This window comes from Hirundo rustica, chromosome 7 (assembly GCF_015227805.2).
Source record: "Hirundo rustica isolate bHirRus1 chromosome 7, bHirRus1.pri.v3, whole genome shotgun sequence".
Taxonomy (NCBI): Eukaryota; Metazoa; Chordata; class Aves; order Passeriformes; family Hirundinidae; genus Hirundo; species Hirundo rustica.
This window is the reverse complement of record NC_053456.1, coordinates 21740401-21764383: the sequence shown is the minus strand read 5'-3', so window position 1 is coordinate 21764383 and position 23983 is coordinate 21740401. Positions and strand designations below refer to the sequence as shown.

The window sequence follows — 23983 nt, the reverse complement described above, 5'->3', positions numbered from 1 at the left end:
ACAGTTGTTGCTGAGGAGTTTGCCCACACTATCTGTGCTTACAATTTTTTATTTAGAGCTAGCTGTAAACTGGTCTCTGGGTCTTGGTGGAAGGAATCTTTTTGTACAGTTTTGTTTGCAAGGAATGTTCTTCAAGACTGTCATGGTGTGAACCAATAACCTCTAAGTGGGGATACAACTTAGAAAATGTACAATTCCCTTTCAAACAGATTCAACTTTTTAGGGTGCATGGACATTCTTTCTTGATCTTGAACCAAAGTGCAGTTTAACTTTGGAAAGTATTTTGGAAAATAATTTTTTTAAATTGTGATGGCTTATAGTTGGATTTTATCATCTTAAGGGTATTTTCCAACCTAAATGATTCTATGAGCCAATGAATGTAACTTTGTTCATCTACAGCACAATTTTATTTTCTCTTTTCCAATCTGTTCTCTAATGCATTGATTTTGGAATCGGTGCAGAATTTTGTCCCTGTGTAAGTGGTTTGTCAGACTATTCTGTTTTGGAGGTGTGTTATAGTTCAAGAGGGACACACTGTGTTTGGCTTTGGCTTGTGAAATTATGGAGACTTAATTTCCAAATAACTTGTTATATGCAGTAATTATTTCAATTTTTAGCTATCAGGAAACTTACTAGCTTATTGCTGTTCACACTAAATATCTGCCCAAAATGAATATTAGCTTCTGTTCTGTGCAGTATACAACTTACTGTAACTAGATGACACCTTTATGTGATTGTGGTATAATTTGGTACATGTAATATGAGGTAGAATTAGAGTGGTTTGGAATAATAAAATATTTGTTAGCAAGTTAACATAAAAGTTTCCTTGATCTTCTCTTTGCTTGCTTTGGACACAAGCTAGCCAAGTTACAGAACTCATTTTCTTGAGCTCTGTAATTGAGTCTTTTTGAAAATAGAGTAAGTAATGACTAATATGTAATCAAGTTGGCCAACGTTGTATATAAGACAGCTGATGAAAGGTTAGCTTGTATGTTTTTGACTTGCTGGTTGAAATGAAAGCTTGCACATCATATTAATTGGTACAAAGGTTTAATCAGTATTGCATAATTGTTGGTTCTCAGAAACACAACTGGTAGCGCCCCAATTTTCCTCTGTGTTTAGCTCTTTTGGCAGTTTTTGTAATTTTGAAATCTACTGCTTAAATAAGTAATGGTAATTTTAACAGATGACTTAGGTCAATCTTGTGTTGGGCTTAAAAAACCATCCGGAAATCCAGAGGAAAGGAATTTGAAAACTTAAGTGCAATTTTATCTGTTCAGAAACATTTTGAAGGGTACGGTTAATGAATATATACTTATTATTCGGTACTTTGGCCACAGAGAAAAATAAGGTAAGTATATATTTGCAGCGAAATATTTATCAACAATATCCTGTTGTTGGTATCTGCTCTTTTCATTTTGCTAGTACCACTGTTAGCAGGGGTGTATTGTAAATGAGATCACTCTGTGACCTAAATGAAAAGTAATGCAATAAAAGATGGTTGCAGGCTGTGGGATGGATGTAGGCATGAGGAGGAAGGAAGAAAATGCTTGGTTGGTCTTTGATACTAAAACCAACAAGTTATGTAAACAGTTTATTGATCTGAAGTGTAGTGTAGCTCTATGAAAATAATGTATTCTTCTCTGCAAAAATCAAGGTGCTTTGAAGTGAGGGAAAAATAAAATAGTTATGCTTGTAAACATGAAACATGTCACTGCCTCACCACTGCAGTAGTATAATAAGACTTTAAGAGCTCATACTGAATCATCAGTTGAGTAGATACCTCTTAAGTGATGTGTCTGCTTATGTCTGAAGTGTCCAATGCTGGTAGTTGCAGAATTTGAACTGTAGTGTGTTTGGGGAACAAAAGTTCTATTTTTAAGCTATTTATCTGTCTTCACGCTGTTGACTTTTGGATAGATGAATATAGTTTCTGAACAAAATCTGTGGAAAATTGTAAAACTTCATTAAAATGACATCAGCAGTAGCTGTAAATTGTGTTATTGTTGAGGTCAATGGACATGTTTCTTAGCTAAGTTGTCAACTTGGAGTTATGGAAATCTTGCACTTTGCAAGAGGCTCATTTTTAACACGTTACATCTTAAGGCAATTTGAGAAGTATATAGATCATGTTCAGTTACTTCAGAAGAATATCAGGGCTGTTACTGTGGAATTGCAGAGCAGGTTTAAAAGGAATTAAAGGGGTTCATGCAAAGGGTCCATATGTGTTACTAAAATGAAGAGATGGGGCTGTTCTCTTTATGTCCATGACAGTGCATTAATGGATCCTGGGGATGGTATCAGGAATGTAAGCATCAGAAATTCAGGTTTGTGTGTTGTCACTGAACAGCATCTACAGCCATTCTATGAAAGGAAATACTGGGAATGGATGGGCTGTTGATCATGCCAAGGAGATCATTTCTCACTTTCTCATAATCAGATTCTGCTGACTTCTCTTACTTGGGGAGCATCAGTGTTGGCAAGTTCTCTTAAGTATGAATCACAGAATAGAGTGAAAGCCAAGTGAACTTCTAAGTGAAGGGGGGAAAAAGGCATTGTGAATAACCTAATATTTTGTGGAAACTAGCAATGAATAGTGAAACTAAAACTGCTGGAGCATGTCTGTCTAATACTGACTATAAAGTACTGGTTCAGCATCTTTATAGGAACAAAAATATGGGAAGAGAGTCATTAAAGTAGCCGTATCTTTTTAATTGAAAGTCGTTTCAAGAAGACTTTCCAAAAATGACCCTTCAGAAAGAACAGGCAAAAGGGGCAAAGCTCTTGCAGGCAGCATGGAAATAGCTTAGAAATAGTGTATTATGGGCTCAGAATAAATGTGAATATAGCCAAGACCTATTGAAACAGACTCAGCACTCTTAAACAATTAAAATTAATATGCTTAAACCACATGATCTAGAAAGACAGCCTTCAAAATATAGAAGTAACATCCGTATGTAGAAGTTACAGTCCTGGTCTTTGACATTTTTCTATGTAAAATAATAATAAAGAGGGTTTTGTAATGAAAAAAGAATGGATTAAGATGCCTTTACAGATGTTAAAAATGATCTTGGAAGAAGTGGAATTAGGCTTTGTAGTTATCAATTTTGTATTTATTTTTGGTACATATGTGGACCTGAGAAGACTTGAGAAATTGCATACCTTTTAGCTTAATTTTTTAAACTAACCTGTGACAGGAAGCTATAACACAAGCTTGACCATAATGGTTAAATAAATCATGGGTTTTAATCAATATTTTGTATTTGGAGATGGGCCATGCCTGTTGGTCAGATAGCATAGAGAGAGTGCAGTTGTCCTGGTGTGGTAAAACTTGAAAGTTTACTGCTAATGTCTCTCGCTAAAAGATCTTGAAGACATGTTATGGGGCAGGTTCATCATAAATGAATTCTTACTTAGATAAAACTCTGAACACAGGAGCAATTTTCAAACCCAGAAGCAAGTCACCAAGGAAATGTTAATGGAATTTATGTAACTACCTCACCAATTAATCCTGGTTTCCAAATTCTAAGCTGCTTAAATAGTGAGGGGGCAAACATTCTTGTTAAATCAAGTTAAAATACAGAACCTTCAGACTCATTGGGTGATGTAATTTGGATGATGAAGTTGTGTGAGGTAGTGCAGCCATACACATGGTGTGGCGGGGGAAAACTAGTAATTTGTTCTGCTTTGTTGGAAACTGAACTAGGTGGATTTTTAGTAAGACTGGCTTTTTAACTTGTAGTTTTTAAAGTGGTGATACCAAAGAATTTTTGTTTCTTTCTTCTGCTGTGTATTAATCCTATTTATATGTACAGATAAGTAGGCAGGACCGTAACCTATGTATGTTGCAATTGCCATGGCACTAGATTTGGCTGTATTACCACAGAACTGTTGTGTTTGACCCAGTACTTGAGTGATAGCAGCTCTTAGCAAGTGCCATCTGATGTAGCCTGCTCACCTCCTCCACCCAAAGCAGGAGCTTAGTGTGCTAGTGTTGTACTTTTGGGGACAGGGATTGTTCCCTCCAACTCTGCACACCCATTTTCCAGTGGCTGGTTGCCAGTGGGCCTGTAAATTGCCTGCTAAGCATTTAAACTCTCCCAGCCTGACGCAAAGTCAGTAGATAAAATCTCTCTAACCTTGAGACTCATGGAAATGATTTTAAAGTCCAGATGTAATGTTGTTGTGGAGGAAGACATGCAGTCTGGTTCAAAGTGACATGGTGCTATACACTAACTATAGGGTATTACAGCCTTAGGTGTGGGTGTGATTGGGGTGTCCCTTTTAGAGACTAACCTGCTACTTGTTAACCATGTAAATATCTGCAGACCTAAAGCAATGCTTACATTTTAGTTTGATTTGTTGCAATAGTGTGAGAGTGGCAGGCTTGCATGACTATTACAATGCTCAAACCATGGTGTATTGCTCTGGTGGAATTTGGCTTCAGGTAAGAACAATTGAGGAGATACATGAAGTTTTTCATGACAGTGATTTAATAGTAACTGATAGTGGTGAGAAGAGTTAAAAGTAGGGATGTGTTCTGGCAGAGCCAATTCTTGCTTTCTGAGAATCCATGCACGTGGTTACTGAAACAAGTGAGTGAAACGGTATCACCTGAATGAAGTAATACCTTCTCTTCTGGTTTTAGAATTGTTTCATTTATCTCATCTGAATCTTTTAATAACTCTGGGCACATAGCCTGGGTATATTAGGTAATGAATAGTTTTGGTCCCATGGAAAGCTAAATATTTGGAAGCGTTTTTAAGCCATGGAGTAAAAAGTGGTCAATTCCATACATTGTGGTTTGAGTCTAATTGTTCATATGTCCAGTGTTCCATCTTAGCAGATACTTTATAGTTCCGTTCTCTAATTTCCTTCTTGAAGACTTTTGCCCGAAGTATTTAACAGTTATGATAAGTGAAATATAGTATTCTATGTGGTATTTACTTCTGTGTGACATTTACTTCTATGACATGCTCAGCTGATGATGCTTAGTTTTAGACCTTCCTGGTTTCATCTGATTCTGTAATTTGCTGATTGGTATAACAGTATTAATATACTTTTACTAATATCCTGTTTATAATGCTAGATATTAAATTCAGTCTGTACATGTTCTTGTCAGAAATTCGTCAGAGGACTGCAGCTCAAAGAAACGCTTCTACCCCTGCACCTGCGACTCCTAAGCAAGGCTCTCCCAAGTCCCCACTTCCGGCATCTCCTAATCTGCAGAGAGAGGCACCAGCTCTGAGCGGGCTCCCAGAAAGGACTGCTGTGCCATCCTTGCAATCCAATGTTTTACCAAGACGCCCTGGATCCCCTGCTACTTCAGTGCCTGGAATGGGTAAACACAGCACTTAATGTTATTTACAGTTTATATTGTTTTCTCTGGTTACCAATAAAATAGGCCGTTTTCATACAGTATGGAAATGGCATTTCATTTGGAAATAGCAGAGCGGTTATCTGATTAAGCAGGAGTTCCATATTCAATTAGCCATAACTCTTTACAGCTGGCACCTTTTGATGCTGAAACCTATTGCCTGAGCTCATTTAACTGTTATGGCTTCTTTGTTTAAATGGCAATAAAACTTTGCAGTATTCTGTAGTCACCAATATACCATACCTTTTTATGTTCTTAGTTTAGAAGAGCTCTATGCTTGTATAAATCAGGTACAGAGGAGAACACTTTCAGAATACATTCATGCTTCTCACTAAACCCTGCACATATTTTTTTTAACATGAATCTTGACATTTATTTAAATTTTTACTCTAGAAAGTATAGTCATGCAGCCTATACTCATAGGTTAAAGTGTGTAATACCAAACACGACAGAAAAGCTGTCTGTGTTGTAGCTGAATTCTAAAATGGCATTGTTTTGGTACAAGAGTCCAAAGTTTACCAGCAAGTTGAAATCTGGTGGGAATGAGTAGTCCTTGAAATTTGGTCTCAAATCCTGAAAGTGTTTTTCCCTTGATTTCTTACTCAGTGTTCAGCTGGAATGGACTTCTGATAAATAGAATATATAATATGAACTAAAATGCATTGGAAAGATTGCGAAATTTGAGTTTTGTGTGGGAAGCACCGTTCTCATTTTCCTCATGGATGGTAAAGCTGTGTGTGGGTTTGTGCCAGGCCTTTCATTCTTTGTGGGATGTTTGACAAGTTGGCTCACACAGCAAGAAAGGAGGTGGAATGCTGTCTTGAAAATAGAAGCGGCCCAACTTGCCAAGAATCTCATGAGCATCAGTGTAATGAGTAGTTCTTTGCTCTATATACAGGGCTCAAGAGTGTTTTTCTCTGCTCTGTGTTCCTGATTTTTACTAGAAGCTTCTTAAATCTTACTAACTGTATGTCCTTCCTTCCTAACTTCCATGATACAATCAAAAGGTAGAGCTGTAGATAATATTTTGACACCTGCTCTCTAAGATCTTGGGAAGCTGAATGTTAAAATGCCTTTTCCTGTTGTTTAGTGTGGTGGAATAAACTTGCCATGGAAAGTTGTGATCCCCTTTCTCTGTAGAGTCCATTAAACCTTATTTGTTGTTGGTCTTCACCTGTGTTATGAAGCTGCTAAATTTTTTTTTAATCCCAGAAGTGAACTGTAAAGGCAAGTTATTAGTAAGTCTTGATTATCTTGAAGTATCAGAAATTAGCCCCTTGCACTAGGAAATCGGTCATTTGATTGCAAACCACATTTACTGATGTCTGATTACCAGAAATTCCATAATGAGTTTAAAATTGCGTGCTCCTTTTTAAGGAAGCTGACTGTAGAATAAAGTATCAGCTTTATATTAGCTTTATTCTTAGGGGAAGATTCAGGCACATTGAATAAGCTGGATGAAATTCAGCCTTTACTGCATAACTTTTAAAAGAAGAGGGAAAATAAAGTAACTGCCTTGTTTGAAAGGACAGTTGCCAAACTTGTGGCTTAATTTTTTTAATGTAATTTTTGTGATAATGCCTTACAGGTACTTTTCCCCCCACTAAATAACTGATATTTTCAGCAAACACATTACTTTGCCATAGATAACAATGGGAGCCACTGCAATTGTCAGTTAATATGGAAGCTGTCTTTTTCTTGAATTTCCCCAAACCTTCCAGGCATATAAAATGTCAGTCATGTGGCTGTAGTGAAAAGTACGTAAATTCAGTGTCTGTAAGAATGTTATCTAAGTTTATGCATGGCCTGCAACAAATATGAATAGCCTTAATTATCTCTATTATACAGAAGATTAATAATTCATTTTCATTATACTATATTTTGTAGGGGAGAATCAATTTAACGTGTATTACCACAGAGCTCCCATATGTTTGAAAATTAATAATCAGCAGGTAGTTGAGAGTTTGCCAAGCTTTGCAAAAATGACCAGTCTTTCTACAATGATTGCTTTTGATGTTTATATTAATTACTGTTGTCCATAACAGCATGAGAACCAGGATGGTTGGTTTGAGTTATTAGAAGGCAGGTAATTGAAGTTGTTGTTGGAGTGTGTTGTGATGTTTCACTCCAGGTAACTTTATTCAGTTTTTACCTTGTTTATTGATTTTTAGAAACTTCATATATTGATGACTTACAAGTCATATGAATTACATATACTTAGTTCGTAGAGGGCTTCAGCTTGCCATATGCTCTTCTCAGTATGAAACCTGCTAATAACTCACTGATTTTTTTTTTTTTTTTTGTCTAACCACCTTAGCTATCTTGAGCTTGCATAGGACTTTTTCATTTTTAAAATTAATTTTGTCAGTGATTTAAACTGAGTTATTTGCAAGGTGTCACAATTTTGTGTCTGAGTGGCTTGAAGCTGACCACTTTGTCCCAGTTGGAGAGTTCTGAAAGACTGGTTCCTTGTCCCTCTCAAACACTTTAGTTAGTTTTGTGGGCTTTGACTGGAACTCCTGAAGCCCTTACGTGAGTAAAAAGCTCTTTCCCCAAATGCTGCATTATCTTACACTCAGGACTGTTTGTTGAAAGTACTGTAACATGATGCTTCTGGTGCTTAAATATGAAATGTTTTCTCTCCATACTTAGTTACTTGAATGGTCGCATTGGAATGATTCAGGCAAGAGTTTGTTACCTTAGGCCTAGCTTATTCTGCTTTAAGGCAAGAGAAACTTGATGTAAGGACTCAAAGGTATATAAATGGAAATTGGTAGTTTGCAGCAGTCTTGTACAATGGACTAGACATTTTAAAACTTCGTGGAGAGGGAAATTTGTGCCAGTGTTCTGGTTTAACTGCTGTATATAGAGGTGAAAAAGAACCAGCCATTGGCTCTTACCTGCTCTTTAAGGAGTTTCATTTTGATAGTTTGTTGAATACATGGGGAAATAGTATCTTTCTAGGGGCCTTCCGGCTTCTTTGACTAAGCATAAATCTGAAAGTATCCAACTTGTCACTAGATGTGGGATTACCAAATTGCAAATAGCTGGATGGGTTTAATGTATAGAATCAATGTGCACTGAGGGCATGCTTGTGTGGTATAGTAATAACACAGAAACCAGGGGGTGCTTTTGTGGTGGCACCTTTGTAAAATCATAGAGTGGTTTGGATTTTAAGGGATCGTAAAGATTATCTGTTTGAAACCCCCATGCCATGGACAGGACACCTTCCAGTAGACCAGGTTGCCCTGATATCTAGTTCTTCTACTGTTGTCAATGATTTTGGGCAATTTATTGTTGTAAACCACAAGTGTAAATTTGCAGAGTTGAGTGGATATGAAGAGAACTTAGTTAAGTTGTTTTTTCTTAATAGGCCTCAGTTTGTTAATAATTGAATACTATTGATATATTAAGTTCTTTAGAAATTGTAAATTTAATTACATGTCCGAGGTGTAAAAATGGAGTGGTTTAATAAAATTGTAAGCTAAAGGAGCAGAAGAGGGATTTTGAACTATTGTGGGTTGAAGAATCTTACAGCTTTCCTAGTGGACTAAGAAATATGCTCATGTATATTAGGTAGATGCAATTAATTTGTTACACGAGCACACACAATAAAATACAATATATATTTATACAGTGGAAAATAATTTTGATATAATTCATGTTCTAGGTCTTCATCCTCCAGGCCCTCCTTTGGCAAGACCTGTACTTCCTCGAGAAAGAGGAGTTGTGGATAGAGTTATTGAATATTTGGTTGGTGATGGTCCTCAGAACAGGTAAAATGTTCTTTAAGAAATACCTAAACACCTAAGAGAAAGGAACTTTTCTGTTTAAGCCATGTCAAGGTTAAAAGAATTGTAAATGAACCTGTCCAAAACTTTCATAATTGAGAAATGGCTCTTTCTCAGTGCTTCACCTGAAATATCTTTGCAGGGAAAACTGGTAATATTAACGGGTATAAAGCTAGCCTCTGTTCTGAGTAGTATTATCTGTGTGATACAAAGAAAGATCTGTGTTCAAGTGGATGAATGGCTTGGATTTTGAACCAAGAAAAAAGAAATAATTTGCCTCTGCACTTTAGCTTTATATCCATTATAAATGCTTCAGATTGTCTTCAGAACTGTCCAAACACATCAGAACTTAACATGTTTCCTGTGGTTACTTTTCATATTAACTGTATTCTAATGAAATAAAGGCTTAATTTGGATGTTATTTTTTGACACTGATGATATTAAAAGTGTGTTGAACCATAGTTTAAAGTGTAGCTGAGAGTATTTTACTGTGGTTAAACCAATTTCAAAAAGTATTGTTTAATCTACAGATTTCATTTTCTTTAAAGGGTAATAATTTCATTGTGGAAATCATGTTTTGGAAAAAAAGATCTAAGGTATTAGTCAATATGTAAGGTAAAATACATCTCCTTTCAGTGTGTTACTGCTTAAAGGTATGTAACTATGTATTATTCATGTTTTCTAGGTATGCTCTTATATGTCAGCAATGTTTTTCTCACAATGGTATGGCTTTGAAGGAGGAGTTTGAATACATAGGTAAGAGCGTATCTTTTTTAGACTTTTATTACTTGGCTTATGTTTCATAATAGCCATGCATCATACTTCATTTTGGTTGCATCTGAGTACTTGGCTGGCATTGTGAAGTACCACTTCATGTGGGAACATTTTTTTGGTAACTTATTACTCTGGATCTTAAGATTTACGTCAAGACTTAGAGAAGTACTTCATTGTGACCTTCAGGTCATGGGTTTTATGTGTAGAAAACTATTAGTAGAAATCAGGTTCCTCCAATACATCCCTGAGCATTGCTACTGGCTATGAATGGTTCTCAGAAGGGTTTTATGTTGAGAAACTATCTGACATTAAAGTGTGCCTCTTTTACCAGAACTCAAACTAAATTTTCCTTTGGCAAGAAGATCTTGGGGGATGCATCGGAAAAAGAGTGGGAACAAGCCCTAGGGGCCCATATGTGGATTTATGGCTGACAATAACTTAAGACAGACACAGTTCTTTATTGAACACAGATGTTGTATTTTGCCTCTTTCTACTGCAAGTGTAAGCCTGATGCTTGAGAAACTAGGGATTCCTAGATAAATCTTCTGTTTAATTTTGTTTTGTTTATTTTTATGAGTAAATATACTGCATTGTAAGAATAAGAGAAAAGTTCCCTGTGAAACCAAAGATATGTAGTCTGTTATTTTAGTTCTTTTGAGTTCACAACTCAACTGTACCAGAAATTGCCACTTCCCTCCTTGTCTTGGTGAGACTGGGGAGGACAAAAAGAGTTAAGTATTAAATGGTATCTGCTACTGCTGCAAAACAAAACTGCATTTTTCTTAATTAAGCATCACTGGAGCAGAATGCTCCTCAAAAAGCAGAGTGAGGCATGCCTTGTGGAATTCAAAACATCTCCTTACTCAGAGTGTGAGGAAAGTGGCATCTTAAGGGGAGGGGAAAAAAACATCATCTGCCAGCTTCATTCTGTAGGAGAGAATAGAACAACACCATGTGGCAACATCTGGTGCTACTGAATTGCATTATTTTGTTCATTTTGGTTGAATCTTTCACAGTGTTGGGCAGTACTCAGTTCAGCAGAGCTGAAAGCAAGCAGGTTTGTGAAAACCAAATGTCTGCTGAATTTAAAAAAGGACCTGTATAAAACAACTTATGTAAATTTGGTGGAGGTACTCTCTGGTACTGATAGTCACTCTGTTTTTACTATATTGAACCAGGATACAGTGTAGGAATAAAGGTGATATGTGAAGTTAATTAGTGAGGCTGCTTACTGGATGTACTTTGTGGTGCAGCATTTAGGTGTGCCTACTGCTACTTCCTGAATCCTGCAAGAAAAACTAGACCACAAGCTCCACGACTTCCAGACTTCAGTTTTGAAAAACAGCGATCTACAGAATTGCGACCTGAAACTGAGCTTCTAGAACCTAGAGTGAGAAAGCCCCAGGAGATTCAAGAGACAAAAGGTAAGCACTTATCTCATGAAGTCTGCTCTTTTTTAAATGTCTAATGAAATTCACTGTCATCTAGGTCTCTGCTGAGCTAAGTTTTTTATAGGAATGACAACAACTGAAATACTTGAACACTACTCAAACAGGGTTCCTGGTGAGGTGATCAATGACTGAAGGTCGACGCTCTTAACATGCTTTAGCTTTTGATTAACCCCCAATTGGGTAGGCAGTTGGTCTAGATGATTGTTGGTCCATTCCAGTTGAAATAGTTATTCTGACTTCATAGTAAGTGCAGTTTATATATTTTTTTCAGTTCTTGTCTCTGCTCCTAGCTTAGGTTGTTGATAGTAGTGTCTTCTTTCCTGTACCCTAAATTTTCTTGATATTTGTCATTATCCTGTGCAAATGATGGCATAACAATTTTTTTCACTCTAATGTTACTGACAAACTGGTAGAAAAAAGCACTGTAAATTACAGAAATAGTTAAGGAGGGAGTATGTCCCAAAGTAGTTAACTTTCACTGTGTTTGGCAGGTCATTTGGTTGAGGTGTGTTGGAATGTCTGCCTTTGTTCCTTTTGCTCTTTTCCTCAGGGCAGGAAAATCTAGTAAAACTGCCTTGTTTAATTTCAGGTAGTTCAAAGACAAATTGTCAATTTTAATTTAACATAGTTCCTTTTGAGACATTTTTATAGTCTACAGGTACAGTAGGCATCTGGTGTACAGCCAACAGGAAGATGCGGTGTTTTAAAAGACTCCAGAAATCCTAATTTCAAACCAGAGGATCTCCAGTTAGATGTGGTCTTGAGTGCTTGATGGGACTTTACGTTAGTTTAAGCAGGGATCCTGGGGAAAACTATCTGATAGTGTGCAGCCCTGGGGTTCAGGCTATAAACACCAACTGTGGGAAACTGTCACAGTGTAATAGAGTGCTTCTGCTTGATTATTTTTAACAGGGAGTACAAAATAACACTGGGCTTTACTTTCTGGCATGAGAAGGCTGCACAAAACCAGTAGGGAAGTCATATTTAATGATGGCAGTCTCTGGGCATGGCCTCATGAGGGTGCATTGTAGTGAAAACTTGGTTTCTTTCCCTGTGCCATAGTGCACTCTTAGCTCTGTAAAAGTGCTGTTATTGGCATGAAAGTAAGACTGGAATCAAGTGGATGAAACCGAGACAATGAAAATATCTCATTTGCCCTTAAAACACAGTGTCATCCTTTTAGCCAGGAGCTTCTTGGACTTTTGAACTTAGAAGATTCTTACAGAAAAAGACATACTTTGTTACTAGGATCTTTAAAAGTGTGCTTGTTTTCTTTTGTCTGACTCAGATAGAGAGGTCCTTAAAGAAGGATACTCAACTCTTGCAGGTATGTGCCTCACAGGCTTCTGAATATTATCCATTACTGCAGGTTTTTAGAGAGAGGTAAGGAGAGGTGCCTGCTAATTATTCTGGTATTATCATTGAAAGAAATTATTATGAAACTATGCCTATAATGGGTCTAAGCTGCTGAGTCAGTCTACAGATGTTGTAAAAAATGTAAAATCTGAAGAATTACTGTGAGATTGTCATTAAGGATTTCAGATGTAGGAATGAAAACTGTGATTACTTGCATTTTATTGAAGCAGAATTTTATCAAACATTTCATCAGAAAAATAGGATGGATTTATTGCAGTGAATGTGATTTTATCAATTTACCTTTAATAATAAAAATTGCTTGGTTTTTTCTGATGTGGTCTTGTATTAATATGCTGCTGCTGGAAGAGAGGCAACTGGGAGCCTCACTGCCCAGTTGTCTTTTCTGGAAAGGAAGTAGATGGTGAAATTTTGCAGAAGAGGAGTAAGAAATAAGTGCTATGCAGATTTCTGGTTTTCTAGGTTAAATAGCTGATCTTTTCTGAATATTTATTCTCCAAGATGATACAAACCATTCTGTTCTGATAATTACTAAGCAGCCAGAAATGAGAAATGTCTTGTTGATGTAGAGGAGGCCGGTGCTTGCCTGTGACTCACCACAAAGGAATCTCTTCTGAATGAGAAAATATTTTCAGTAGATCACTTTTTCCACTGCAGCTGCAGCATGAAATGTAACTGCTTACATGCGGTTGGGTTTTATTAATAAATGAAGACATTCCTTGATTGTGAGTTTAAGGTATGAAGCTATCATTGAGGTAGAGCTCTGGGGAAGGCTTTTATTCACCACAGTAAAATAGCTGCTGTCATAACGAGAATGGAGGATGTCTTCACTTAGATGTAGACAAACATTGACATCAGGAAACGGTCTTCACAATGCTGACAACACAGGGGAGTACAGCTCTTACCTGTAGTTCATTTATACCATAGCTGTATAGCTCAAAGAAATAGCAAACTAATGTGATAAACAGGGAATGCTGTACTGTTATGACTTGGTTCAAAGTCTTTACAATAGCTTTCTCTGATATCAAAGCCATTAACAGATTACTGTGAGACACATGTTCTTTAAAGATACTTCAGATGAATGGCACTACGTGAAAATCTATCTTAAAGAGGACTGTAGTAGTGAAGAAAACTTGTCCCAAAGCACAGTCAGCTATATTTTAGAGCAATTACTCAGTTTTTGTGAATTCCCACTTAAGAGACATTTTCTACTTTAATAGTGATGCAGTATTGTGATTTCACTGGTTACTCAGTGAAATACTCTGCAGCAAGAGGAAGGGTGGCTGACTTCATAGAATGTGAGGTGCATATGCTAAGTACTAAGCCGGAGTATTGGGGGGGGGAAAAATGCTGTAGCCAGGAGCAAGCTTTTTAAGGTTGCATTGTTGCAGCTCTAAATATGCAGCAAGCATAGGGCTGTGTTTGCTGTTAAGATCATGTGGGTGAAGCTACATTTTTTGGTTAAGTGATGGATTTAAGTATTCCTCATCAAGGAGACCTGAATTTTCTTTTGTCATCTTTATATATAGTCAGAGCTTTCACTTGTTGGCTGCTGCTCTTACAATGGCTTTATTCATGCAGTATTTAAATCAGGTTGACTTTAGGCAAGCTTTCCATTAATTGCTGTGTTTAAAATGGAATCACTATGTATTTTTAATGAAGACTGATCATGTTTATGGTCAGAGTTAGCATCACGTAGTCTGAATGGCCTGGCTACTCATTTAAAGGACCTACTCTTTAGTTTCTTGTAACTTTCTCAGACTGAATTATGAACCCGAAATTTTCTGTGTAAATTCTATTACTGTATATTCTGAGGAGTTTCAATAAATTTAACCAAGAACATAATGAAGGGAGAAGTCATAAAATACCTGAAAATTTGTTTAAATAAGCAGTGTTTCCATGCCTTTTAGTAGAATATAAAAATGAAATCACCATCCTGTTTCTTTGAATATATTTAGAATATGCATTTCATCAGTTTTTTTCCTTTCCATTAGAAGCTTCTGTTGGTAGCTGTGATTGTTCCTGGGTCTTACATCAAAAGTGTAAATGTTTGGCATCCTTCTGATCAGACTGAGCAAACAGCCTCTTTACCTCTGTCAAACTAGGAATGAGTCACTGCTGCAGAGTGCTGGGCATGACTCAGTTGAGAGCTGCAACTCTGTAAATAGGTAAACCTTGGGCTATGCTACAAATGAGTTAAGAGGGCACAGAGCTGCCTCTTCTTTGCATCCCCTACTTTCTTTGACTCTAGCCTGGAGAGCAGCAGCAAAGGAATGTAACTCAACTGTGGAGGAATTGGAACAGGAAAATGCACAAACTTATTCATAGAATTCGAGGCTGAAGAAAAAAATGCAGAGATGAGGCAGAAAGAAAACTTGACAGTTGGGAGATAAAGATGGAGCACAGACAGAGATGGGATCAAGATGGAAATTGAAGAGCAGGAGGAGAGAGTGAGGTGGCCTGGAAAGTAACTGGGAACATTAACTTGCCTGGGCAGAAATAGGAGGGTTGAAAAATTTTGGAACAAGAAGCCAGGGCAGGTTGAGCAGCCTGTGGTTGGGAGAGCGAGGAGTGAGTCAGCTGCAGACTTGATAAAATAAAAGATCAAATCTGAGAAAAAGATGGAGAAGCTGGGCTGCTCTGAGTCTGAAATGAAGCCTGGAACTAGTTAGGTAGAGCTTTATGTGGAAAGTAACTTTGCATCAGTTTTGCACACTGTTCGCCTTCACGGTACTGTATGCATTAGTACTGTATAGTATTGAGTAATAGTAGTCAATAAATCAACTGCCATCTGCAATACCATTCTACAATACCTTTGTGTCATTTAGAGCAATACGACGTTCAGTGTTTCAGTGCTTATGCTTGCTTCAAAATATGACTCTTAATTCTCATAGGATACTGAAGTCCTGTTGTGAAGCTAGAATTTACTTCTTTAGAGGCAGTACTTAAATGTTTTTGATCTTAAAAATATGCATGTTATCAAAGAAACTCCCATCCTGGATGAAGAGTAAGTATACTCACTCCTGTGCAACCTTCCTACACCTACCCCTGGAAAGATAGAGTATGTAAGAATTTTCATTGGCTTGTTTGATATATTTATTTGGGTTTTTTTTCCCCTGATTATCAGACTCCTTACCTTTAAAGTAGTTTCCATCAAGTAGAATTTTTTAGTTTGTGTACAGATTGAACCGTTATTAAAGATGTTAAACAGCTGGTGAAACTGACATTTACCACACACAGAGAAACTGAATTACCATCATGTGTTTCTAACATCTCACATTAGTAAACAAGATTAGAAAGCTTCTGTTGAGGATGAGCATATGCAAATAATACTTTGTATTTTCTTAGTAGGAGCAGAGCTAAACTCTTTTCCATAGTATTTTTTCTCCTTTAAATTTTAATTGTTTTACCTGTGATTGTCGTAGGAAAATCAAAGTTTTTGAGCTGAGAATGTCATGCACTTACTAGTCAAAACCTATATGCAATTGCAGATTGTTTCATTTGCTTTTAAGGATATTAGCTGCCTCTTAATTCCTGGAAATAGCTGTTCTGTAATTTTCTTTTCACAGAATCTGAAGATGATGTGGCCCAGCTCGTTGAGACAAACAACACAGATGATAAAGCACCAAGTTCTGAGCATCTAAATGATAAGCTAGCTGAAGAAGTTGAAAAAGAAGAAGCAGAAAACATTTCAGCAACTGAAGAGGCTATTTCAGAGTCTACTTCAGCTGAACAAAATGAAGAATCTTTAATAAAAGCAGAATAAAATACTTCAAGTGCCTTCTGTAGCTAGTTTTTAGCTTTGTTCATGCCTGTTGTTACTCTTCAGGTGAGCTTTTTTTTAATGGTACCACTTAAAAATCTTGCTTGGGCTTAAACTGCCTCAACTGCCACAGTGTGTCAAAGCTATGTGTGAAAGTGGGTATTGTAAATTAAGCATGTCTCTTTAAGTTAACACATAGAATGTGTAGTTGGTTGAAGTCTAACAGTTGTAGCCCTTGTTTAGTTTGTGTATTTAAAACATTCAAAGTACAAGCTTTGCTGAGGTGACTTACAATTTGACATCTCTTTAGCTGTCACACATAAAGAGCAATTACTGATGGCATCTGACCTAGTAGGTTTGGTCTAGTGAACTTAAGATGCTTTTTATTGCTGTTAAAATGGATTGAGTACATGTTTAATACACAGATGTTTACAAGCTAAAGCGTCATCTGACATTTGACTTAAGCATATGGAAGTGTCATTGCAGTGGTGTTAGTATTATTCATTGTCTAACTTTTTGACAGAATTCAGAATTCAGTTAAATGGCACTTGGAAAAATGGCATCTCCTTTGGTGTTTGCGTTGCAGATGAACCAGAGGGACCTACTGCAAAACTGTTTTGTGTTTACATAAAATATAAAGTCTCTGCACTTGATTGTACTTGAATACAAAGCACTATTTATACCTGTACAATAATGACAAGATATAAGTGAATTTTGTGCCTTTGTGTATTTTGTTAAAGGAAAATAAAGACATCTAGCAGCAATACTTGCTTTGTGATTCCTAAAACTGAAGAGAATTCATGTTCTGCTTGTATGCAGCTATTCTCCAGTTACTTTGTGCAAGCTCAGCAGGAATGTGCCACCTTAAAAGGAGCATGTCTATTTGTAGCTAAGGTGGCTTTGATAGACTAGAAACAGATCCCTGATGAAAAGGGGAAGCACATGTGCATTTGCCAAAAGGCTTTTCTAGCTGTACCTAAAGCTTGTTGATACTATTTAATGTTACAATTGCAATGGATATTTGCTGCTGGATTACTGAAAATATAATTTTTTTTTTTTAAAAATTGCATTGCTTTTTAAGCTGAGGATGCTTGTTGTGTGTTTCCTGTTAAAAGTAATAGCTGGGATATTGGATTAAAAGTTTTCTGGTGTCTGTGAGGTACTTAAGTCAGTCAGATTTTTTAGAAATAAGTGCTGAACATGTGTGACTTGGTTGATTTAGTAATACTTCTGATAAAAGTTCTGTTGTATGCAGTGTTGTGTACATCACTACAGGGAGAAGGAAAATTTCAAAAACATTTTTAATCTAATGCCTTGGTTCCAAAGGGAAATGGTTTTTACACTGTAAAGATAACAAAATCCCTCCTTCTTAGTAGTTTGAGTCCTCTACAAGAAAAGCATGTTTCTAAATATGACCGTAGTATCCATGTCTTTATACAAAACATAATTATTACATGAGCAACAATGTTTAATTTTCTTTTTCAAATACATGCTTTATTTTCTGATTCTTTGGAGATAGTTTAGAAGCTCGGCCTTGCATCAGTCAGAATCAAGTGTGGTCTGTATTTAGATTAAGGAAGATTTTTTTTTTTTTTCTGCTTCACTATGTAAATTGCAACTAATATTTTAATTAGTAGTCTTAATAGATGGAACATAGGCATGTGATTGAAGGAGTACTCATAGGTTTGTGTATACTTATACAAACAATTAGTAAGTAAGTGTTTTGTTTGTGACTATCTTGGGAATACAAAGGAAACAGTCCCTTTTCAGAACATGTTTTACAGTATCAGAAAAGTACAGGGTACAAAGTGATAGCGGAATTAATTTTTTAATACTTTTTTAGAGAATGTATTTTAGATTACATAATTTATTTAAAATGGAAATAATTTTGCCTGAAAGGTGGCAAAGCTTACTTGTTATTTTGTAAGTTGCTAATCTCTACACTGCATTTTGTGCTTCACTGATTTATCTGCTTAAAGGCTTATTTCTTTGGAGAGAAAAAAAATCACAGACCATGTGAGTAATTCAGCACAGTAAATTGTTGGATGTACTTACATTATAAGTGCTAAAACCAAGTAAAATTTGATATCCTGATCCATCATATAGGAGATGAAGGCATGAATTACTGTCAGTTCAGAACTTAAGGTTATTCTAGGCGCAGATATTAGTTCCTTTTAAAAATGTGCATCCAAAGTGTCTGGTCTTTTGTAGAATAATTTCAGGTCCTTTCTATGACAAGCAGTGGCTGAGCTGTAATGCATGTAATACCTATAGAATTGACTGAGAAAACTGTTCATATTGGATCTATGTATTAAAAATGTTTTCATTAGCCTGGGACATGTATATTTTCACGTCTTGCTTTTCCCAAAGAAACTGAAGTTTCTTAGGATTTTGGGAATATGAACTTTGTTTTGAAAAAGGAGACACAGCATTTGGAGGAGGATGGGGTATTCTCCCAAGATTCTTAAATGTGACATGAGCAACTTTCCACAGAAGTGATTGGTACTTTTTGTTTCATAAGTCACTGAAAGATCAAGTAGAGACAGTTGGCCTGATGTATAAACAAATACTTTTTAGAATGTTAAAACCTGCTTTGTGACCTAAAGATACCTATAACTTGAGCACAGGAAGATTTAAGTCTGTTCTAAGTGCATGATAGAATTGTCCTGAAAGAGTTTCATACTTAAAAAAAGTGTCTGAGCAGTCGTTTCCATTAACTGCTTCAGAAGGCTTGAAGATTATGTTTAGGATGTCCTAGAATTTTGGTGGAGAAAAATCTATTTTTAACTTTCTAATTTTTCAGGGTTTTAAAGCAGCTCTAATAAATGAGGGCATAGGGTTAATCTGTGGGTGAATTCAGGCTCATGATGATACATATTACCATTATGGACTGAGGTTTTTTTCAATTTACAGTAAGCGTTCATGTGTTACTCCTGCCAAGTGTGGGTGGCCCAGTCCTGATACGAATATGGGAAGAGGATTCTGTTTCTGCAGCAGTTGCTTCTTGGCTTCTGTGTACTGTAAGTGTGGCAGTAGTAAAAGGCACCTGTCCAACAGGAATTGAATCCAAAAATACCTGTAAATGAACAGCAGTGACCACACTTAGTCATGTAACATTAAAAAAACCTGGGAACTAGGAGTATGTAGACAAAAAAGTACAGAAAATGTCATATTTAATCCAGTTGCCTTTTGATTCTTAATAATGAGGACATGGAAGAAAGGAGAGGGGAAAAATAATACAGAAGTACTGTGGTTCCATGTTTTGCTGTCTTCTGACTTCTTGGCACATACTCGAATCTCAATTTTTTCAAAAGTACTGAGGTTTCTCACAGGACCGGGCTTTATGATGTCATAGGAGCCCCCTTTCTTTCTGTGGCCAGGATGAAAGGCAAAATTGAGTGGGGTAGTGAAGTAGTAATAGCAAGCTTGTTGGTGCAGTGTATTTCTTCGCTCTGGAATATTGTGAATAACTGCAGAAATGTCCTTTATTCACTTACTGTTTATAAATTAGGGAGGAGTTATCTCAGCTATGTAAAAACTTCCACAGAAGACAAATGAGTGTTCTAGTTCAAAATAGATTAAAATAAGGTGGTCAAGTTTAAATTTTACTTTAGAAGTGAGTAAAAAGAGGCGACTATATTTAAAATTCTAATACTTCTAAAGGAGAACATTTGGAGGTGGAATTGCTCTTGGACATTTTGACAGAATTAAAACATTTAGTGGCATCTCGGTATGACAATTTCTCAAGTAACCTGCAAGCTGCTGTGCAGGAGAAAGAAGTTCCTGAGGAATGGCAAATGAAGATAATGCAAAAGCTGGTGGTTTAGGAATGCTCTGGAGATAATCAAAAGCAAGTAACTAAGGGTGGGTATGGTTGCCTTAAAGTCAAGAAGATTGTACACCATGCGGTGCATGTGTAAAAAGCAATGGAAGGACTTAAAAGAATGATAGAGTGAAATATTGGGAGGAGGGAAGGGATGTTCTGTTCTTGTAGAACAAAGTCTTAATCAAGAGGTAAAAAAGATGAGCTTGAAGAGATTTTTTTCAGAAAACATAGTAGGATTTGGCTGTTACCACATGGCAGTACCTAACTCAGGTTAATATCATGTTCTTACCTCAGAAATAATAAGGATGCAATTGACAAGGAATCATATTGGAGAAGTTTGTTCGCTTTTTAGAGTTGATTCCAGAATAAGCATGTGACAATAACTTGGTAGAAAAAAGCTGTTTAGCTATCATGAGAGACTTTTTACCTTCAAAGATTGGGAGAAACACTTCTTTGTTGGTATGTGGTTCTGAACTTAGCAGTGTTTTTGCACTTGTGGATTTGTTGTGCTGGAGGAGTGAGTAGGCTAGAGGAAACTCATTATTCAATAGCTAAGTCTGCTATTAAAAACTTAAGTCTTCAATTTTTGTAAAGTAAACACATTTGGTAAAAGTGGATGTAAAGTGGATGTAAAGGGAGTTTAAAATAAGCTGCTTCTCCTTATTTATTCTGTTTCTAGAGTGAGATTTTGTCAGATATTCTACAGTGAGGAGAACTGTGGGGTAAGGGATGTCCTGTCCTGTCTGCACTAGAACAATAACCTTGAAGATTCATTTTGTATCTTTGGCAAATAATCATTTGACCAGTTCACTGCGTGTTCTCAAATCATTAGGCCTTCATTTCCTTATGCGTCTTACAGACTGGTTTTGGCTTAGTTTGTTTTTTTTCCCTAATCTCTCTAAGAGGTTCTTTCCTATCCAGTCATGTGGTTAATGCCTCAGATGTCAGCGTCTCATGTTACAGTTCCCTTCTAGAACTGGTAAAATGCAGCCCTGTCTGGATTGCTGATGTAGTGAGCCTCTGAAGGAGACTGTACAGAAAACATATCCCTAATACAGGCTAATTTTAAAAAAGGCTGCAGATACATCAAATGCATAAACATTAGGAGGAGAGTAAGTTTTCCAGGTATAAAGACTGGAAATTTGGAAATTCCTAATAATTTAGACAAATAGCCTTGCAGGAGGGATTAGATTTAAAATGAAGGTGGAGATTGAGAGAGAGCAATAAAAGATTGCTCCATGACCAGTGGATTGTGTTTGATTGGTGGCATGTGATTTCTTATAATTACTTAAGAATGTACTTAATGGCAGTATATGAGTTGACAGAGTTTTGGTGGTTGTCAGAAAGTTTTGATTCACTGACAGGAAAATGTATGTGAAATGATTACTGGTCTTTGGCAGTGCTCCTCTCTTCCATGGTGTAGCCTTTAGGTGGAGTTCATCTGTCTCAGGTTTGTGAAAGTGATGAAGGCGAGGAATTTCAGCTGCTGGGGTTGACTGGCATAGAGTTGGTGGCTCCAGGTCCTGGTGTGTAGTAATGCACCAGAGTTTCTGTCAGAGGACAAACTGTAAACTTCCATCAGAAATGTGTCCTAGTTGAGATTGTTTGGTAGTCTGAAATTCAGTGTACTTCCTGCTTTGGATTTTCAGTGTTTGGAGGAAGAGCGGCATCCTGATTAGGTGGGAATGTCTTAGCCTTGGGTTTTTACTAGAGGTTTGTTTACACAACAAACAGGATAAGCTCCAATAGTGTTTAACAGTAGGAACTGCTACCCTCCAGCATTTTAAAAAATAAGGAATTGAATTGTCCTTTAAGATCACAAGTCTCAAGAAATTTGACTTCACCATTGCTTTTGATTTGTGGACCTCTTTGGGGTCTTGTCAGGTCACATTCAATCTTTTCTCTGAAAGAATAACGATTCTGTGATTCTATGAAGAATAACACCTCGAGAAGTATATGATAGGCAGGATAGTGAGAAGGGCTTTAAAATGAAATGTATTGATTATACAATAATTTGTTCCCAAACCATGGGGTTTTGAGATTAAAGCAAACACTTCAAAGATTCTCGATAGATTATTTAACTTTGCAACAGTGAGAAATCTAAAGCACTGTATCATAGTATAACTTTCAAGGCTGCATAAAATCAATTTGATCATGACTTAAATTTTTGGTTAGAAGGGGATGTCCTGACCAAGTCTTGTAATACTGGTGATTTCTCACAGTAGTCACTGTGGGAATAAACCTATTTCAGGACTGCCACTGTATTTGTAGCATTGCATTGCTAGTGATTTTTAGTGAACATTCACTAATGTTTTTCAGGAGGGCTTCGTAAGCCTTTGCCACTGTGAAATCGTGTATTCTCCTTTTGTTGTGTGACAGAAATAATTTGCAGAAGGGAGATTGCAACTGCCAGAGGGGAATACAAGCAGCAAAATCCCGAGATAATCAGATGTAGGAGAAAACAAGGGGTGCAGATATTGGAGAGCTGACAGTTTTGGGTGTTCAATTTGTAAATTCAAAGTCATCTCTAAATTTGCAACTTATATTAAAATAATCATTCTTTCTCTCTTTTTCTCTCCATTTTGCTGCCTCAATGAAAATAGAGAAGCTGGATTTGTAGAAAACTCAAGCAACAAAGACCTTCCAGCTCTTCTCAAGTGGTCTGCCCTCTAATTCCTTGCATCACTTCAAGGAGTTCTGCTCAGTTGACGAAACTTAATTTTGACTTGTTCAGCACTCAAAAACATTTTACAAAACAACCAAGAAAATTTATTTTAAGAAAACTATTTTGAATTATGTTTTAAAGGAAATGTGAAAGTTGTTATTTCTTTAGGAATGTTTGTACTTGTGTTTTTTGTATATTGAGCTTTTATTTAAACAGGAGATCCTGTATATTTATAGATGCTATTGTGATAGCCTTGTTCCATTAGTAAAGGGTATGTATGTTTATGTACTATAAATATTATCTTTAATCAGAAGTATAATTTTAATCCTAGCTGTAGCTTTGACTATTCATCACCTGCAGTTGAAATTCCATTAAAATCAATGGCAAAAACCTTAATTAGTGTGAATTCTTAGGCTCTAATAGACTTCCTGAAATTTCTCTTAGCTTTTCTGCTTGTATTTGAGAAAATATTTGAACTTGTGCTCCCCTTTTGAAATTTACTATTTTACCAAATGGAGCAAATTTTAAAGCATATGAAATTAAATTGCATCGCTTGTTGTTTGAATATATGCTTTTGAATATATGTCTTTTCTGTGTATGTAAATTCTCAAGGAAAAAACCGCTTATGAAAAGGCTATTTATTTACCTGAGCTTAATTGATGATTTAAGGTTATAATTCTCTTTAATAGTCCCTTCTGTGCTGGCTGTACTCAATCAACCTGAGTTTCGTAGTTATTTGGGTGTTTTTAAGGACCCCATATGTTACCAAATCAGGATGAGGAGGCCCCTGCCTCTTTAGTGCAGTCCCTGCCCCCAGTTGGACTGGCATATGTAGGAGAAGAAGGTTGTTCAAGGTTGACTAGTTTCTGATAAGACCCATTTGTCTGTGCTCCAAGCGGTTGTGAGAATTCCTGGCTCATGGCATGAGCAGCCAGCTCTCCACCCTCAGAGGTCAGGCTGGC

General features: G+C 36.6%; 1 protein-coding gene across 5 annotated transcripts in view; it reads left to right on the top strand.

The window, feature by feature from the left end:
• LNPK (lunapark, ER junction formation factor) overlaps window positions 1–23514 on the top strand; it is a 50977-nt gene extending 27463 nt beyond the window's left edge. For 3 of the 5 annotated variants that reach the window (XM_040070073.2, XM_040070072.2, XM_040070074.1), the window contains exons 9-13: window positions 5123–5341; window positions 9048–9153; window positions 9854–9924; window positions 11196–11366; window positions 16337–17294. In XM_040070073.2, the coding sequence (XP_039926007.1) occupies window positions 5123–5341; window positions 9048–9153; window positions 9854–9924; window positions 11196–11366; window positions 16337–16533 (764 nt within the window). In that variant the 3' untranslated portion in view covers window positions 16534–17294. Of the gene's footprint in view, window positions 1–5122; window positions 5342–9047; window positions 9154–9853; window positions 9925–11195; window positions 11367–16336; window positions 17295–22959 lie in introns of those variants that run through there. The other 2 variants (XR_005701715.2, XR_005701714.2) reach the window with 2 other exon arrangements.
• The last annotated feature ends 469 nt before the right edge of the window (window positions 23515–23983 follow it).